At 40.1% G+C, this 21039-nt stretch overlaps 1 protein-coding gene across 1 annotated transcript in view; it reads left to right on the top strand.

Moving 5' to 3' along the window:
- The window catches only part of LOC100371235 (influenza virus NS1A-binding protein homolog), an 89199-nt gene extending 71676 nt beyond the window's left edge, over window positions 1–17523 (top strand). The window contains exons 8-11 of the mRNA XM_085492419.1: window positions 9354–9599; window positions 10857–10982; window positions 16491–16664; window positions 17044–17523. Of these exons, the coding sequence (XP_085348545.1) occupies window positions 9354–9599; window positions 10857–10982; window positions 16491–16664; window positions 17044–17321 (824 nt within the window). The 3' untranslated portion in view covers window positions 17322–17523. The remainder of the gene's footprint in view (window positions 1–9353; window positions 9600–10856; window positions 10983–16490; window positions 16665–17043) is intronic.
- The last annotated feature ends 3516 nt before the right edge of the window (window positions 17524–21039 follow it).

Below are 21039 nucleotides of genomic sequence, written 5' to 3'. Positions count from 1 at the left end.
CTAGTGTGCTCACTCTCTGGTTCCATACAGCATGTTTCTAGTGTGCTCACTCTCTGGTTCCATACAGCATGTCTCCAGTGTGCTCACTCTCTGGTTCCATACAGCATGTCTCCAGTGTGCTCACTCTGGTTCCATACAGCATGTGTCTAGTGTGTTCACTCTCTGGTTCCATGCAGCATGTGTCTAGTGTGCTCACTCTCTGGTTATACAGCATGTCTCTAGTGTGCTCACTCTCTGGTTCCATACAGCATGTCTCTAGTGCGCTCACTCTCTGGTTCCATACAGCATGTCTCTAGTGCGCTCACTCTCTGGTTCCCTACAGCATGTCTCTAGTGCGCTCACTCTCTGGTTCCCTACAGCATGTCTCTAGTGCGCTCACTCTCTGGTTCCCTACAGCATGTCTCTAGTGCGCTCACTCTCTGGTTCCCTACAGCATGTCTCTAGTGCGCTCACTCTCTGGTTCAATTCTGTATGTCTCGTGTGCTCATTCTCTGGTTTCATACAGCATGTCTCCAGTGTACTCGCTCTCTGGTTCCATACAGCATGTCTCTAGTGCGCTCACTCTCTGGTTCCATACAGCACGTCTCTAGTGTGCTCACTCTCTGGTTCCATACAGCACGTCTCTAGTGTGCTCACTCTCTGGTTCCATACAGCACGTCGCTAGTGTACTCACTCTCTAGTTCCATGCAGCATGTCTCTAGTGTGCTCACTCTCTGGTTCCATACAGCATGTCTCTATTGTACTCACTCTCTGGTTCCATACAGCATGTCTCCAGTGTACTCACTCTCTGGTTCCATACAGCATGTCTCTAGTGCACTCACTCTCTGGTTCCCTGGAGCATGTCTCTAGTGCGCTCACTCTCTGGTTCCCTACAGCACGTCTCTAGTGTGCTCACTCTCTGGTTCCATACAGCACGTCGCTAGTGTACTCACTCTCTAGTTCCATGCAGCATGTCTCTAGTGTGCTCACTCTCTGGTTCCATACAGCATGTCTCTATTGTACTCACTCTCTGGTTCCATACAGCATGTCTCCAGTGTACTCACTCTCTGGTTACATACAGCATGTCTCTAGTGCGCTCACTCTCTGGTTCCATACAGCACGTCTCTAGTGTGCTCACTCTCTGGTTCCATACAGCACGTCGCTAGTGTACTCACTCTCTAGTTCCATGCAGCATGTCTCTAGTGTGCTCACTCTCTGGTTCCATACAGCATGTCTCTATTGTACTCACTCTCTGGTTCCATACAGCATGTCTCCAGTGTACTCACTCTCTGGTTACATACAGCATGTCTCTAGTGCGCTCACTCTCTGGTTCCCTAGAGCATGTCTCTAGTGCGCTCACTCTCTGGTTCCCTAGAGCATGTCTCTAGTGCGCTCACTCTCTGGTTCAATTCTGTATGTCTCGTGTGCTCACTCTCTGGTTCCATACAGCATGTCTCTAGTGTGCTCACTCTCTGGTTCCATACAGCATGTCTCTAGTGTGCTCACTCTCTGGTTCCATACAGCATGTCTCTATTGTACTCGCTCTCTGGTTCCATACAGCATGTCTCCAGTGTGCTCATTCTCTTGTTTCATACAGCATGTCTCCAGTGTACTCGCTCTCTGGTTCCATACAGCATGTCTCTAGTGCGCTCACTCTCTGGTTCCATACAGCATGTCTCTAGTGCGCTCACTCTCTGGTTCCCTAGAGCATGTCTCTAGTGCGCTCACTCTCTGGTTCCCTACAGCATGTCTCTAGTGCGCTCACTCTCTGGTTCCCTACAGCATGTCTCTAGTGTGCTCACTCTCTGGTTCCATGCAGCATGTGTCTAGTGTGCTCACTCTCTGGTTCCATACAGCATGTCTCTAGTGCGCTCACTCTCTGGTTCCATACAGCATGTCTCTAGTGCGCTCACTCTCTGGTTCCCTACAGCATTTCTCTAGTGCGCTCACTCTCTGGTTCAATTCTGTATGTCTCGGTGCTCACTCTCTGGTTCCATACAGCATGTCTCTAGTGCGCTCACTCTCTGGTTTCCTAGAGCATGTCTCTAGTGCGCTCACTCTCTGGTTCAATTCTGTATGTCTCGTGTGCTCATTCTCTGGTTTCATACAGCATGTCTCCAGTGTACTCGCTCTCTGGTTCCATACAGCATGTCTCTAGTGCGCTCACTCTCTGGTTCCATACAGCACGTCTCTAGTGTGCTCACTCTCTGGTTCCATACAGCACGTCGCTAGTGTACTCACTCTCTAGTTCCATACAGCATGTCTCTATTGTACTCACTCTCTGGTTCCATACAGCATGTCTCTAGTGTGTTCATTCTCTGGTTCAATTCTGTATGTCTTGTGTGCTCACTCTCTGGTTCCATACAGCATGTCTCTAGTGTGCTCACTCTCTGGTTCCATACAGCATGTCTCTAGTGTGCTCACTCTCTGGTTCCATACAGCATGTCTCTATTGTACTCACTCTCTGGTTCCATACAGCATGTCTCCAGTGTGCTCATTCTCTGGTTTCATACAGCATGTCTCCAGTGTACTCGCTCTCTGGTTCCATACAGCATGTCTCTAGTGCGCTCACTCTCTGGTTCCATACAGCATGTCTCTAGTGCGCTCACTCTCTGGTTCCCTACAGCATGTCTCTAGTGCGCTCACTCTCTGGTTCAATTCTGTATGTCTCGGTGCTCACTCTCTGGTTCCATACAGCATGTCTCTAGTGCGCTCACTCTCTGGTTCCATACAGCATGTCTCTATTGTACTCACTCTCTGGTTCCATACAGCATGTCTCTAGTGCGCTCACTCTCTGGTTCAATTCTGTATGTCTCGGTGCTCACTCTCTGGTTCCATACAGCATGTCTCTAGTGCGCTCACTCTCTGGTTTCCTAGAGCATGTCTCTAGTGCGCTCACTCTCTGGTTCAATTCTGTATGTCTCGTGTGCTCATTCTCTGGTTTCATACAGCATGTCTCCAGTGTACTCGCTCTCTGGTTCCATACAGCATGTCTCTAGTGCGCTCACTCTCTGGTTCCATACAGCACGTCTCTAGTGTGCTCACTCTCTGGTTCCATACAGCACGTCGCTAGTGTACTCACTCTCTAGTTCCATACAGCATGTCTCTATTGTACTCACTCTCTGGTTCCATACAGCATGTCTCTAGTGCGCTCACTCTCTGGTTCCCTAGAGCATGTCTCTAGTGCGCTCACTCTCTGGTTCAATTCTGTATTTCTTGTATGCTCACTCTCTGGTTCCATACAGCATGTCTCTAGTGTGCTCACTCTCTGGTTCCATACAGCATGTCTCTAGTGTGCTCACTCTCTGGTTCCATACAGCATGTCTCTATTGTACTCACTCTCTGGTTCCATACAGCATGTCTCCAGTGTGCTCATTCTCTGGTTTCATACAGCATGTCTCCAGTGTACTCGCTCTCTGGTTCCATACAGCATGTCTCTAGTGCGCTCACTCTCTGGTTCCATACAGCATGTCTCTAGTGCGCTCACTCTCTGGTTCCCTACAGCATGTCTCTAGTGCGCTCACTCTCTGGTTCCCTACAGCATGTCTCTAGTGCGCTCACTCTCTGGTTCCCTACAGCATGTCTCTAGTGCGCTCACTCTCTGGTTCCCTACAGCATGTCTCTAGTGCGCTCACTCTCTGGTTCCCTACAGCATGTCTCTAGTGCGCTCACTCTCTGGTTCAATTCTGTATGTCTCGTGTGCTCACTCTCTGGTTCCATACAGCATGTCTCTCGTGTGCTCGCTCTTTGGTTCCATGCAGCATGTCTCCAGTGTGCTCACTCTCTGGTTATATGGCATGTCTCTAGTGCACTCACTCTCTTGTTCCCTACAGCATGTCTCTAGTGTGCTCGCTCTCTGGTTACATACAGCATGTCTCTAGTGTACTCACTCTCTGGTTCCCTAGAGCATGTCTCTAGTGCGCTCACTCTCTGGTTCAATTCTGTATGTCTCGTGTACTCACTCTCTGGTTCCATACAGCATGTCTCTAGTGTGCTCACTCTCTGGTTCCATACAGCATGTCTCTATTGTACTCACTCTCTGGTTCCATACAGCATGTCTCCAGTGTGCTCATTCTCTGGTTTCATACAGCATGTCTCCAGTGTACTCGCTCTCTGGTTCCATACAGCATGTCTCTAGTGCGCTCACTCTCTGGTTCCATACAGCATGTCTCTAGTGCGCTCACTCTCTGGTTCCCTACAGCATGTCTCTAGTGCGCTCACTCTCTGGTTCCCTACAGCATGTCTCTAGTGCGCTCACTCTCTGGTTCCCTACAGCATGTCTCTAGTGCGCTCACTCTCTGGTTCAATTCTGTATGTCTCGTGTGCTCACTCTCTGGTTCCATACAGCATGTCTCTCGTGTGCTCGCTCTTTGGTTCCATGCAGCATGTCTCCAGTGTGCTCACTCTCTGGTTATATGGCATGTCTCTAGTGCACTCACTCTCTTGTTCCCTACAGCATGTCTCTAGTGTGCTCGCTCTCTGGTTACATACAGCATGTCTCTAGTGTACTCACTCTCTGGTTCCCTAGAGCATGTCTCTAGTGCGCTCACTCTCTGGTTCAATTCTGTATGTCTCGTGTACTCACTTTCTGGTTCCATACAGCACGTCTCTAGTGTACTCACTCTCTGGTTCCATGCAGCATGTCTCTAGTGTGCTCACTCTCTGGTTCCATACAGCACGTCTCTAGTGTACTCACTCTCTAGTTCCATGCAGCATGTCTCTAGTGTGCTCACTCTCTGGTTCCATACAGCATGTCTCTAGTGTGCTCACTCTCTGGTTCCATACAGCATGTCTCTAGTGTGCTCACTCTCTGGTTCCCTACAGCATGTCTCTAGTGCGCTCACTCTCTGGTTCCCTACAGCATGTCTCTAGTGCGCTCACTCTCTGGTTCCCTACAGCATGTCTCTAGTGCGCTCACTCTCTGGTTCAATTCTGTATGTCTCTAGTGTGCTCACTCTCTGGTTCCATGCAGCATGTCTCCAGTGTGCTCACTCTCTGGTTATATGGCATGTCTCTAGTGCACTCACTCTCTTGTTCCCTACAGCATGTCTCTAGTGCGCTCACTCTCTGGTTCAATTCTGTATGTCTCTAGTGTGCTCGCTCTCTGGTTACATACAGCATGTCTCTAGTGTACTCACTCTCTAGTTCCATGCAGCATGTCTCTAGTGTGCTCACTCTCTGGTTCCATACAGCACGTCTCTAGTGTACTCACTCTCTAGTTCCATGCAGCATGTCTCTAGTGTGCTCACTCTCTGGTTTCATATGTACAGCATGTCTCTAGTGTGCTCACTCTGGTTTCATACAACATGTCTGTAGTGTACTCACTCTCTGGTTCAATACAACATGTCTGTAGTGTACTCACTCTCTGGTTCAATACAACATGTCTGTAGTGTACTCACTCTCTGGTTCAATACAACATGTCTGTAGTGTACTCACTCTCTGGTTCCATACAGCATGTCTCTAGTGCGCTCACTCTCTGGTTCCATACAGCATGTCTCTAGTGCGCTCACTCTCTGGTTCCATACAGCATGTCTCTAGTGCGCTCACTCTCTGGTTCCATACAGCATGTCTCTAGTGCGCTCACTCTCTGGTTCCATACAGCATGTCTCTAGTGCGCTCACTCTCTGGTTCCCTACAGCATGTCTCTAGTGCGCTCACTCTCTGGTTCCATGCAGCATGTCTCTAGTGCGCTCACTCTCTGGTTCCATGCAGCATGTCTCCAGTGTGCTCGCTCTCTGGTTACATACAGCATGTCTCTAGTGTACTCACTCTCTGGTTTCATATGTACAGCATGTCTCTAGTGTGCTCACTCTGGTTTCATACAACATGTCTGTAGTGTACTCACTCTCTGGTTCAATACAACATGTCTGTAGTGTACTCACTCTCTGGTTCAATACAACATGTCTGTAGTGTACTCACTCTCTGGTTCAATACAACATGTCTGTAGTGTACTCACTCTCTGGTTCAATACAACATGTCTGTAGTGTACTCACTCTCTGGTTCCATACAGCACGTCTCTAGTGTACTCACTCTCTAGTTCCATGCAGCATGTCTCTAGTGTGCTCACTCTCTGGTTCCATACAGCATGTCTCTAGTGTGCTCACTCTCTGGTTCCATACAGCATGTCTCTATTGTACTCACTCTCTGGTTCCATACAGCATGTCTCCAGTGTGCTCATTCTCTGGTTTCATACAGCATGTCTCCAGTGTACTCGCTCTCTGGTTCCATACAGCATGTCTCTAGTGCGCTCACTCTCTGGTTCCATACAGCATGTCTCTAGTGCGCTCACTCTCTGGTTCCATACAGCATGTCTCTAGTGCGCTCACTCTCTGGTTCCCTACAGCATGTCTCTAGTGTGCTCACTCTGGTTTCATACAACATGTCTGTAGTGTACTCACTCTCTGGTTCAATACAACATGTCTGTAGTGTACTCACTCTCTGGTTCAATACAACATGTCTGTAGTGTACTCACTCTCTGGTTCAATACAACATGTCTGTAGTGTACTCACTCTCTGGTTTTATACATCAGAGCAATAAATACCAACTTAGACCTTTTATAACGTATCCTCTGATGCATCAAATCATCACAAAAATTGCATTGAACTAAGTAGCCATCTTTGTTCATGTGGGACCCATAACCTTACGCATACATGGTGTGATGACCACCAACCAATTCAAATACCGTACTTCCCTGAGTATAAGCCCACCCTCTGTTTTTAGACAATTAACAAGTTGAGGGCATCCCGATTGTAGGCCCGGGGTGTTTTTACCGGGCATCGATGACATTTATTACAAATATGCATGTAAAAAGTGTATTTCATTGGAATCGTGATTGGTACGGTAGTTTTACTAGAAAACTTGCATTAATTTCAGAGTACATGGCGGGCGAACATACGAAACATGGTTCGGTTCGCATCTTTTCTATTCTGTTATTTACTGAGAATTCACCCTGATGTTGCACTACTAAAGTAATCCATATTTCTTCTAAGTAGTAGTTTTCGAAACGCCTAAAATATGATCTGAAGTCATGAAAGCTGGTCATAGAACATCATTTTACTTTTCCAAATAATCATGTCCATTGAGACTGTCGTGAACTATTCCAATATCTGACTTGGTTGCGACCATAAAAGATTTAAATACTTCCTCCATCCTCAGTTTACCTTTCAAAAATTGTGAATCAACAGTCTTAGGGAAAAAAGTCACTGTTTTTGGCTCAACAGACCATAGGTTCGCTGAGCCTATGGGATGGGTTTATGTCTTGCGTCTGTCATCCGTCTATCTATCTGTCTGTGCACGACTTCTTCTCAAAAACCGCCGAACCGTTTGACTTTTGGTGTGTGGATGCCATGATGAGTGTAGATGGTAATTTGTTCATGAAGTCTATCTGCCAAATATTATGCAAATTAGCCCTCCAAAACTCTAAAATTTGTCTGTGCTACTGTGGCGGTTTATAGCGAGCGCCATTTATAGTATGGTGTTGGAATAACTTTGTTTATGAATAAGTCTGTGCGTTCCTGTGTCGGTCAGCATGGCGGTTTAGTGTGTCATGTTCGAATTGTTTCCGTCTGTGTGGGCAGGTCGATTCTTCTGTTAAATCGAATGAATTCCGTCCAAAGACTGAACTAAAGTGGTTATGGATGTTGTGAAACTCTTGGGACATACGAAATCGTGTTTGCGTGGAGTTTAGTGTCTAGCAGAAGTCTTTTCCGAAAGTTGTGGTTGTGTGGATCGACCGCAGAGGGTTGCAGTCTGCTGTTGCCATTGTGTTGAACAAAACTGTGGTTGAACCAAGTATCCAGGTTCCTGTGAGTACAATCGTTGACATTTTGAGTTCTGTACGCCATTATTAACTGTTTCCAGTAGATCGACTCGACCAATTATGTTGTCCCGTCGAGATTTCAACTAAAGTAAAGACTGTTCTTCGTTGTGGGAAAAGTCCAGCCATTCGTATCAGGTGACTTTCTGTTGTTGACATCCAGTCGTACTGACTTGTTTATCGTCTCAGACATCTACCAAACTTTGATTCGTGTGACATTCAGCATCAAGTAGAAAGTGCATAAATTGACTGTGACATTTTACTGTTGTGCATTTCCCGGATCTATGTTGTGATCAAACTTATTATTTTCTATAACGTTAGTCTGCATTTAGTGTAATTTGCCTGTGCTAGCATTGCGTAATATTATCAAGCCAGTGTGTAGTTTGCATTCTGCATGATATTGATTCTGAGGCATCCTATTGTTGTAGTTGATACTTGTAGTGTTGCATGCATAATTTGGAACTTTGTCCTGCTTTGCATGTTTAAAACATTTTGTATTTTGGATGTCTTTAATATTCAGTAGTTGAACTCGAGTGTTATTTTATTATTGAATACTTAACTATTTTCTGTTGATATAAACCTGTGAATATACTATTTCAGTAATCGTGTAGGAATTATTTGTACTTCCCTACTGTTACGGCATTGTAGATTACTGCATTGATTGTATATTATTTGAGCACAAAAGTTGCATTACGATAGTCTTAGTATTTCACAGTTAAGCTAATGTATAGTGTTGTATTTAGTACGCCTTTGTTACTGTAGGACTAGATAAGTAATCTTTTCAATTATAGTAACTTTAAAGTATTCACCTTTTATTTTACCAAGTACTCTTTGTTGTTACTAGCATATACTTCTATGTATCTAGTGAATACTTGGGCATTAGTACCTATTACGTAGTATCTATCAGCACTTAGTGTTTCTAGTTAGTAAATACTGTTTTGTGTATGTGGTAGCCATTTGTATTGAGTAAGTTAGGATTACTGCGTATGCCATACATTCTCTTCAGTACTCTGTACTGATGTGTTGGCCTATATGGTTGTAGCAGTTAGTGGCACTATACAGTACTGTGCATAGATATTCATGTTAGTCATTATGGTAACCACGTAATGAGTAGTATCTTGTAATACATTTAGATAGCACATTACAGAACTTGTTATTGTATTTTCTACTTTTTATTGAGAAATAACTGCGTTACACAACACATTACTGTGTATTACTGTATCCACGTAGCATTCATTACGATTGTGTTTCTGTTTATTATGTGTTAATACAACATTCTAACTTTACATGCAAACACTGAGCTGGGTATTTTGGGTGCTGTGAACGAAAAATGTAATTTGGATAATTTTTCGTGGGTGTTACAATTTTAAACCCCCCAAAAAATTATCTTTTCTGGGGTGGTCCTCTAGTATAAGTCCACCCCCTAATTTTCTCTATTTTACATGTTCAGGTCCCTGGGACTTATGATTGGGGAAGTACAGTAATAGTAACATGCTGATCCGTTTAACGATGAGTCTTATAGAGCTGCTATGTGATATAACTACGTTTTTGCTTTTAGGTGGATACAATCGTGGCGAGTGCCTAGATGCTGTTGAGGTGTATGATCCAGAAAATAACGAATGGAGCATGTTGCCTCCCATGCCAACTCCACGGGGTAGATACGAATTCAATGTCATTCATGGTAAGCTTTTTGCGGTGGGTGGATCTAATGGTACAATGGAACTGAAAACTGGACATTGTTATGATCCAGACACTGGTAAATGGTCTGCCTTGGCTGCTATTGGTTCAGAGAGGCACAGCTCAGGTAAGCAAATGAAAGGAATATTTATATCAAAAGTTTCTACGAAACCACTTATACTGGTAAACAAAATCTGTACAAGAGCTTGCTTTGTAAAAAGTACCTGCTGTTGCTTGCATCCAACTATGTCATGTGTTGAAGTACCTGCTGTTGCTTGCATCCAACTATGTCATGTGTTGAAGTACCTGCTGTTGCTTGCATCCAACTATGTCATGTGTTGAAGTACCTGCTGTTCCTTGCATCCAACTATGTCATGTGTTGAAGTACCTGCTGTTGCTTGCATCCAACTATGTCATGTGTTGAAGTACCTGCTGTTGCTTGCATCCAACTATGTCATGTGTTGAAGTACCTGCTGTTGCTTGCATCCAACTATGTCATGTGTTGAAGTACCTGCTGTTGCTTGCATCCAACTATGTCATGTGTTGAAGTACCTGCTGTTGCTTGCATCCAACTATGTCATGTGTTGAAGTACCTGCTGTTGCTTGCATCCAACTATGTCATGTGTTGAAGTACCTGCTGTTGCTTGCATCCAACTATGTCATGTGTTGAAGTACCTGCTGTTGCTTGCATCCAACTATGTCATGTGTTGAAGTACCTGCTGTTGCTTGCATCCAACTATGTCATGTGTTGAAGTACCTGCTGTTGCTTGCATCCAACTATGTCATGTGTTGAAGTACCTGCTGTTGCTTGCATCCAACTATGTCATGTGTTGAAGTACCTGCTGTTCCTTGCATCCAACTATGTCATGTGTTGAAGTACCTGCTGTTCCTTGCATCCAACTATGTCATGTGTTGAAGTACCTGCTGTTGCTTGCATCCAACTATGTCATGTGTTGAAGTACCTGCTGTTGCTTGCATCCAACTATGTCATGTGTTGAAGTACCTGCTGTTGCTTGCATCCAACTATGTCATGTGTTGAAGTACCTGCTGTTCCTTGCATCCAACTATGTCATGTGTTGAAGTACCTGCTGTTCCTTGCATCCAACTATGTCATGTGTTGAAGTACCTGCTGTTGCTTGCATCCAACTATGTCATGTGTTGAAGTACCTGCTGTTGCTTGCATCCAACTATGTCATGTGTTGAAGTACCTGCTGTTCCTTGCATCCAACTATGTCATGTGTTGAAGTACCTGCTGTTCCTTGCATCCAACTATGCCATGTGTTGAAGTTCTGCATATGTACTGAAACAGCATACCAATTCACCACGTACATAATGCTTGTGAATGTTGTGACCTAACTCTACATTACTATTTCTACTTTATTAGGTGCCGCTGTGTTGAATGACAAACTGTATCTTGCTGGTGGGTCTCGTGGTCCTATTGGATTAAAAAGTTGTGAAGTTTACACTCCCGAGACTGATTCTTGGTCAACTATCTCTGACTTAAATGTTGGTAAGTAACATGTTCATTTCTTCATGGATGGTAAAGCCTGTTCATGAATTCTTTATTTGTATCTCAGTGTAGGTAAGAGGAAATCAAATTTGTATTTAACTTGTGCTTTCCAATTTAAAGTCATCCTGTACGTAATCCTCATGTAGGTTTCCCAAATAAAGTTTAAAAACCTTCAACTTCAGTGTTCCTATAGCCATATGTGTAGCTCATGGGGTATTTCATATTGTCCTGGTTCTTTAAGGTAGCAACAGGGGAAATCTGGTCAAATTTTCATGTTTTTTTAATAATCGGTATATCACTTTCTTTTAGTGTATTCTTTCAGGACAACTAACAAAAAAAATAGTACTAATGTTCTTTTAGACGCAAATTGGAGAGAAAACTGAGCACAGCAAGCTGTCTTCCATTTTCCATTCAAAATGCAAACAACCACTTAACTATTTACATAATCCAAATGGACAAATTGTGAACAATAGCATTACATTGCTTCAAGTGATATGTTGTCTCTACAGCTTGGGTGTTTGCTATTGTAAATAAAAGCCCATCTTATCAGTTTCCGTTATATTGTCAGTGTCAACAGTTTCCGTATACACACATTCATTGCTGGAAGAAGTACGCTCGCGCAAATGACAAACATTCGCTAATTTTAGTGAAATTGGGGTCTGTAAACAAGCAAAGTAGCAGTGTTCTCCCCAGAAATTTTTCATGGAGTCGGGGCTGATTTGCATAATAATTAGCATAAATTAACATATTGTTTGTCATATGGAGAAATAAAACAAAACCATTTTTTTTCCTATTTATTTTATGTACTTTTTCTGTTCCTTTGCTTGGTCCAGCAATCAGCAACTTTATAAAACCCTGTTCAGTCCCGGTAAATTAAACATGGGGTTGATTATTCTCATTGCTTGTCTTCCGTTTCTGTTGTTTTTTGGTTAAGTACAACAACTGTTACGAGTCATGATACTTACGCTACTATGTTCGAGCAATAATAGTTTTTCTGGCTGAAATTATCCATCTTTATGTATTTTTTTTAATCATCGATGTTGTCTGTTCAACACAATTGTGAACAATTCGAGACAACGGAGGTCTGAATTACGAATTGTCGCCATTGTTATACCACGTAAAATTGAGGCTTTTCTTCCAAGAAATAACACAATTTCCACACGTTTCTTGATTAGAATTCCCGATTTCTTGATAAATATATTATTTTCAATTATGCTTCACTTAATTCATCCGAATATGAGCACGATATGCAATCCGAGTGGGAAGTTTACGCTTGCTGGATCTTACGTGGGTGACTCCATCTTGGATTCACAATCACGAGGTCAAAATTGTTTACATCATAAATATATATTTTTTCACATTTTGATCTCAAAAAACAAATACAATATCAAAAATACTGACAAAAATCTAAACTTAGAATAATAGTACTACTACATTTCTAAAAATAATAATGAAAATACGTTTCGTACACACCGGAAACATGTGGCTTTTGACCCCAAGTGTGACTATATCATTTGCATATGAATATACGTTTGGCAAAGAGCGTTTGACACCGGGGCTTACGGCTTTTTCTTTATACAACTGCTTTGTTTTTTTTTAAACGATATCCAACCAATGAGAAACAACAGGGGATTATCCCGGGAAATTGGCGTTAATACAATGCATTTGTAGATTTAACTAGTTAGCCAGGAAACTTACAGTCTGCGAGAGACTGAAGAAATCAGATCACGGGATAAATAATAGCATCGCGGAGGAAACACTTAGCGTCGCGGGCAAATCCGATCGCGTCGGGGCCCGCAACGCTGTTTTGGCCTGGGGAGAACACTGAATTAGCAACATGCTGTCTTGCCATTTTTGAAAGAAAATTGGAGTTCGGTTAGTGGAGCTTATGGACAGACTCCATGGATGGGGCAGCTATTTACACTACCGTGAAAACTATTAATTCACAGTCTCTTAATTTGCCCACCTATTTTATTTTATTATTATTTGTATATTATTAATTCGCCACATTCAAAAAATAGTTTGTATCCTATTAATTTGTCATCAATATCACCATATAACTTGTTTTCAGTATGTGTTTATCGTCACGACGTGTACACTTTACAGAGTAGCTGTGACCACCAGCGATCGTCACGACGTGTACACTTTACAGAGTAGTTGTGACCACCAGCGATCGTCACAGCAAGCACAGCTTTGACTGGAAAAAAATGTTTCATTCACACATTACAATAAAGTTGTCTTGCTGGACAATTATTTAGTCATCGAGCAGTAAATATATATTGAGAATATGTATGATAAGCAATAATATAGAAAGAGTACGACAGCCACAGAGTTGAATTGGCATGCGTCGGCCATGTTGGAAAGTAAATTCAGTTCTTACAAGCGTCTACTTTGTGGACCGCCCGGGTGCGTGAATTGACAATATTGATTGGCCAAGCGTTTGACCGCTTCTCATAATTCCGTGATCGACGAGATGAGTGGAGCCTGGTTTAAAAACAATGGTTTAAAAAAACAAGCCCGATTAAGTTACTGTTATGGCGCTGGTGCTGACGGCGTATTTTGCATTACACTGAAAGGACACATGTTTCTTTGTTTCGCAAGCAACACATGGCCAAGTAAATACCTGATAGATTCAGATCGCACGGCCTTTTATTATTTCTAGCCAGTAACGTCAGAGGCAAAAAACAGTCCCCAGCACGCATATCATTTGTACAGGATAACTCTTCCTGGGGGATTTTTGTTTGATTGCACCAGGATTTTACCGCTGCAAGGAATATTCAAACCCAGACCTAACGTGAATTCTTCATAATGTTTTTGTTGCATTGTCACAGGCAATCGGTGTGACAGCACCTACAGAACCCGGGGGGCTACTTGCATAGAGGTGTAATTTCACATTATTTTGTTTAGAGGTGGGTAGTCATTTGTCAATGATTTGGTTTAGAAGTGTGTAGCATTTATTTACTTTTTCACCGGTCCTTATATTCAAAGCCAAATACCGGAAAAAGCTGAATAAAATGCATCGCCCGGGTGCGCTTACTGGTTACGAAAGTTGTGAGCTGGGTGTTTATTTTTTTCGCTGGAAACACTTGTTTAAATGTGGGTATATAAATATAAAAAAATGGTTTAGAAGTGAGTATGGGTTACGAGAGGTGGGCACACACCCTTACCCACTTAATGTAGAAGTAGACCCCCCCCCCCCCCAGCTTTGTTTTTAAACGGGATGTGTCACGCAATACAGACTATTTCCTGTCCCCTTCCAGTCAACAAAAGTGTTTCGTCTTTGCTCAGACAAAAGAATTATTTGTTGGTTGTCTGAGGTCTTCGTACACGATATGTTTTTACAAGTGTTTCTCTTGTACATCTCCTTTTTCACTACTGATTGTCTCAGTTTTTTGTTTATCTCCCCTTGCTGTGGTGACAACAACCGATGAATATGACGCAGACATTAACCAAAACCACGGTTATAGTAACCGTGCCAAAACAATATAATAGACCTGACGGAATTGTGTTGAATATCGCAATCACGCGAATATGTTACACAGCGTAGTTGCAACTGCAGTCACGGTCGCAACTAAACAAAAATGTTTAATGTTCTAACGGTATTGATAATTTAAACTTAAACCTATTGATGTTTGGTTCACCTAATCCGCAAATAAACTAGATGCGATTAAATAATCAGTAACTATACTTGAGTAGGATGACTAGCCTACATGTACGTTTATAATAACAAAGCATTTGAATTAATGAAGTGAATATGACGCTATGTTGATGAACCAGTGCAATGGAATTTCGCCGATTTCACCCTCCATGCAGTTTGTTGTAATAAAAAAACAAGACAAATGGTTGCGCAATCCTAATACCAATTAAATATCACAATTTCACTAAAGACAAAAGACAAAAATGTGTTGTTTAACAACGAACATCCAGATAAATTTGTTTTTTGTTTTCTCAGTTCACACATCTGCACTATTTTGAACTTTTCAAGAAAAAGTTGGCGGTACTTTCTCTCGCAGTACGCGCTTGAAATTAACACCAAGTGTTGTCAGGATATCAAACAAAAGTGTCGACGGGGAGAATTTTGCTGCCATTTTTTCTTGTTTTATGACCCCTGAGCTTCATTAGTGTCTTATTTTTAGCTCCGCTGTCGACCGGAGCTTATCATATGAGTGATTGTCTGTTTCCGTCGTCCGTGTCAATGTTTTACTTTTTCGACTTCTTCTTGAAAACTACAAGCCCTGAATGCTTTGATACTTGGTGTATATGTACCTTGGGTAGACCTCTCTCAGATTTGTTCATTTCATGATGATATCTTCAATTCTCTAATTTTGGTGAATATTTTTGTCATTTATGGTAAAAAGTGATATTTTCGACTTCTTGTTAAAAACCGCAAGTCCAATTGCTTTGATATTTTATTGATATTGGTACTACATGTGGACCTCTCTCAGGTTTGTTCATTTCGTGATGATATCTTTAATTCTCTAATTTTGGTGAATATTTTTGTCATTTTTGGTAAAAAGTGATATTTTCGACTTCTTGTTAAAAACTGCAAGTCCAATTGCTTTGATACTATACATATTGTTCATTTTCTAATGATGTCTTCAGTTCTTTAATTGAAATGTGCATTGCTAACAGTGGAGCTATCTCAGCCGATAGGCTGCTTGTTTTAAAGAAATAATAGTATTTATGATAATAGTTAGAAAAATAATCACATACAAACATTCGACACTTTATAAGTACCTTTCACAGCGAAATTATTCTGAAAATCCCCAATCAAATGGTTAAATTGCTGGGGCAGAACTTTTTGCTTTGTTATTTTGACAGGGTCTAGTTAATCCCTGGTCACATGACCCCTATGTAAACAATCATTGCAAAATATGAATTATCAAATTACTGAATATTTCAGCTTTCATAAAATACATAGTTTGCTATAATTATTTGAGTTGTTCAGATCATTTTAACTAAATGATGGGATTTTCCCTGTTGCTACCTTAATCTTTTCTTTGCCCAGATATTTTTGTCCCAAAATTCAGTAAATATATTTTCACATTTTATGCCATATTGACAGTTTCAGATATTGCTTTTCGATTCTTAACATGTGGGGAGAAGCAGACTGTACGCAATCATTTTGTTGCAGGCGTCAAAAGTTGACAATGGCACGCAAAGGATGGACACATTGAACAAATTTGGGACGTTTTAATGATGCTTGTGGTTATTTTTTCCATTAAGTATTAATTCTAATTCAAGAAATATTGTATATATATTCTAGTAAATACTGAACCAATTGTGCTAAAAAATACCTGTCATATTTTTATCATAATAGTAGTTTATAAAAGTAACAGCTGCTGTGGATTAACCTTTAACCTATGAACCATAATGTGAATTAACCTTTAACCTATGAACCATACTGTGAATGGATGTGTAATTTTGTTGATCGTGTGCAACCATTAAGCACTACTCGAACGCTAAGAACATTACATTTAAAATAAATCATTGTTTTTTTGAATGCAGGTCGTTCTCAAGTTGGTTTGTGCTCTTTGAATGACAAGGTATACGCTGTGGGTGGTGCAGAGTCTTGGAATGTCTTAAACTCGGTTGAAGTGTACGATCCTACTGAAAATGAATGGTCTTTGATTGTTCCCATGAATCACTGCAGACGAGGTGCTGGTGTTACGAAATGTAAAGGTATGTTAACTTGTATGAGATGAGGAATAGTGGCATCACATGTCAGTGTGTGTATATGATTCAGTGATGTCACATGATTCAGTGACACAAGATGCAACATTTCTGTACAAGTTTTACGATGATCATAGGCAAAATTAACTAGAATTTATTTGCACTGACAATCAGTTTTTATAAGTGTGCTAATATGTTTAGCGCTATCCAGAGTAATGTTCAAATATCTAGTTACCATGGAAACCACTGTTTACTATTACTGGTACACTTACATAAATATTCCACAAATTCTTTCAGATTAGAATGTATTTCTGATCTAACCATTACATCTGTCTGTCAAGTTGGTAACTCAGACAGCACCAATCAGGATTATTCCATTCTGTTGCAGGTAAACTGTATGCTGTTGGTGGAAGTGATGGCACATCCTCTCTTGCCTCTGTGGAATGCTATGACCCAAAGGTTGATAGGTGGAACCAGATTGCCAGCATGTCTACTCCTAGAGCTAATGTCGGTATAGCTGTAGTAGACGGTCATATTTATGCCGTTGGCGGATTTGATGGCAAGAATTTTCTTAATACCATTGAGTTTTACGATCCAGAAAACAATAAATGGCAGCAGTTTGTTCCCAGGAATGGCGTCAATTCCAGACCAGATAGCCCTATCTAGAAATAGTATTCATCATTGATAGTAATTTGTTAAAATGATGAATGTTTTGTTAATTTTCACTGGTACTGGAACCATATCTGTTTTATTAGAAACACATCCATGTATGGAAATGCCAGGTCAAGCTAAATAACATAACAAGAGATTGCTTTCTGACATTCAAAAAGAAATGTAGATGCGCTTGTAATAAATCAAATATGGTGAATTGTTTTGACCTTTTATCATACTGGTTTTATTCAGTTTTATTCCTGGTGCATTCAAGCAAATATTTTTCTGTATTTGTCAGCAAATGTATGTGTGCGTGTGGTCAAGTCCCAGCAATTAGTGTGAGCATGACTTATTGTTCACTTTCAGGTTGTCATGGTGATTTCGCAGTTGACTCATTACGCTCACACAATTATTAGTTGTTTAGCTTGAAAATAATGGGGAGAAAAAAAAATGATCATACATGCAAGCGTTAATGTCAGGTATGAAAATAAAATTTTGTTTGATACGCAATGGGGTTGTAAACAGTTTACGATCATAGTGTACAGTGGTAATCGGCTAAAATATTTGCTTCTCAGGAATTTTTTTTTTTGCTTTGTCTAATATTTGTCATTATAGTTTTATTGTGTGGATCATTTTGTTAGTTGTACATATACTGTACAGTGTATTCTATTGTCTGCCTTGTTTAACATTACAGACACAATATAAAGTGAGGTGGGGTGTTCACAACTATTTTTATCTGATACATTTTGCACATTTTCGTAATTATTTTAATCTAATTATAGTCAATTGAAATTTGTTTTATTTGAAAAAAAAAAAAAACTGAATGTTTAAATATTTGTTGATATTCTACAATTTAGTGATTTGAAGTTGTAGCAGGTAAAAAGACAAGTGCATTCTCATAAAAGTTAATCTGCTTGACTTTAGCATGTCTGGCTATTAAAAGAATTATTGGCTGCCCTGAATATCGTATTTACAGCCATGTACGTTGTTTTGGGTTGATTGTCTCGGAAACTGCATGATTCAATTTGAGAAAGAGATGGAGTCTCTGACAACTTGTGAGAAATCTATAATTAATGTCGGCACCAAATAAAGTAATATTTTCAGTGTCCACATTGGGTTCCTTATATCCACTCATTTGCTTCAGAGGTTTTGGAGGGTCTTTTTTGTCATCTTGCGTACTGTGGTTTTGGCTCTCTTGTACATATTATTTGTGTCAACAGCTTTCTAATTGTATATTTTTCTATGAAAAAAAGAAACAATTATCTATTCAGGCTTTCCTCGATCTAAATCTGAACCAATTTGATTGTCTTGATTTGGGAGGTGGGGTAAACATATTTCAAGAAACTTTTGGAAATTAATTTACATACATTTGTAAAGTCAGAATTCTATATTGATGTGTTATATATCGATGGTTGCTGTTTTGAAGCACTTGATTCAGTGGAAAATTTTATAAAACTTGGATTGGCTTATGTGACGTTCCTGAAGTGCGCCCTCGCTAGTTCATTTAGGAATGTTTTAGATTGATAGAGGGTGCTTAGTCCAAGCTTGAAAAATAAAATGTTAACTCTCATCACCTTCCCACTGATACTAATTTATAAACAAAATTTGTGATCTTGCAATTCTTGAAAATTTTGAAATAGTCATATATTTAACTCCTTTGATTATGAACAAATGGTGAATGTTAATTAGACAAAGATAATTTTGAACATCTATTCAAACAAAAATATAATTTTCTATGCGGGGAAACACTACTTGAAATAATAAAGCATCCATTTACTATTTGCATGAACTGAACAAATAAATTTGAATATTGCTTCAGGTTTACATTTCTGCAAGTTTGAATTGGTTCACGCTTTGCATCTTATTAGGTAACTGGCTACAAGTAAATACTAATTAATTTTCTGATTAGGTTGGTAACTCTCGCATATTGCATCCAGGATGCCCCAGTTAGCACAACACCTTCCATAGATTGGAGGGGTGAGGTTTTCTGTTATGTATACTCCACTTGTTGATTTACGCTGCACTTTGAACACTACCTGATGGATGGCTTGCTTTCTACATGGTAGATAGATTAAATTCCACTAACAATTTGATGGTCATGTATGCAGACATTAAGTGGGTCTTTATTTTGTTTATCTTTATTCTTGTGCTTTATCATAAGTCGTACTTCATTGAACTTTTAATAGACATCCAGTATTTTGTAGTTTACAAAAATAAAGTACAATTTATATCATGATTTTACATTTCAATAATATATATCTGCTAGTTTACATAAATTTAGATGGTGCTATTGTCAGTGTCACAAATGTCCAGTTTTTCAAAATGTGTTATTTAGATTTCTCCTTTGTTTTTGTATGTTACCATGGAATTATTCAAAATAGTAATCATCTTTGCAGCAAAACCTGTGTGAAAACACTGAAGAGGCCTTGTTTCACAAGATCAAGTTTTGGAACCCTGTCACATCAAACCCAGTATTTTAAACACACAACAAAACTTGATTCACCATTGTGTCTAATACAAAGCAAGAATTTCTGAAGTTGCATGTAGACAAAAAGGAATTACAAATCTACATCTTTTAGCGTGGGTGTTGCCTCGAAATAAATTGTTTCCATGGTTATTGTGAATAATTTTACTGATAACTGGCTATGTCATTAATTTCATCTAAACAAAAAATAGTATTTTACAGTTTTATATTTGTTTGGAATTTAAAATATTGATCAACAGCAATTTGGCACCAGCTGCAAGGTAACCTTGTATACACATCATTGCACAAAAATGAGAATTTTTTTTGACTGGATAAATGTGCAACTAATAATCCAAGTCTTTCAACTAAATTGCTTGCATGTCAAAAACCTTGCATATTTTTCTCCCCATATGTTCATTTCTCAGGATGCTGTTTACTCTGATACCAGGGAGTTTGATAAGGAAGGAAGGAAGGAACAGAATGGCATTGATTTCAGTTGCATCATCTGATGAAATATTCATGACCATTGTGGTTGAAAACATTTATTCTTTTCTGATCAGTATTTAATCAATCACATGCACAGACGTACATTTTGTGGTTACATTTTACTAAATTCATGGTAGATGCTATCTCTCTGAAACATTTGGATTATTGTGTGACACTTTTTTTTTTTAAGTTAACCTAGTAGATGTATGGGTATAATTTTTTCACCTGAATTGTAGGAGGAAAAAAAACACAAATGTTTATGATTTCAGTCTGTGGTGTTGATTGAAGTGTGCCTGTGTTTTTATTGAGTTTTTAACATTTTCAATTATATTGAGAGCAGTGTTCAGTCTTGTTGTCATAGCGAACTGCAAGTTGCGAGTATCTGCTGCCATTCATTTTGGCACTCGAACTGTTCAAGTATAAATTAACATGCAGTGAATTAATAAAAAAAAACAACTCTAAACCATTGTTGATTTTCAGTAAATGGTGTTTGCTTTAATAGTATCTCTTGTTTTCAATCATTTGTTTGTGAAAATTTTATGTGCTTTATCTACCTGAATGCCATTAAAGATATGGTCAAACTTTGGGGTGGATTGTCATGGCGGCAAAGGACTGAGCATGCTCATTGTTCACTTGGTATTCACATAAATCAAGTTTATTGTAATATTCTGGGTGAGAAGCAGTTGCTATGGTAATTAGTTATCAGAACCGTTTACAAGAATGGTTTATTCGTGCATTTCAATTTACCATTCACCAACTGATAATTACTCAAATTCAATCGAA

Source organism: Saccoglossus kowalevskii, chromosome 17 (assembly GCF_978046115.1).
Source record: "Saccoglossus kowalevskii chromosome 17, keSacKowa6.1, whole genome shotgun sequence".
NCBI classification, from domain to species: domain Eukaryota; kingdom Metazoa; phylum Hemichordata; class Enteropneusta; family Harrimaniidae; genus Saccoglossus; species Saccoglossus kowalevskii.
The sequence above is the reverse complement of the archived record's forward strand: the minus strand, read 5'-3'. Positions and strand labels throughout refer to the sequence as shown.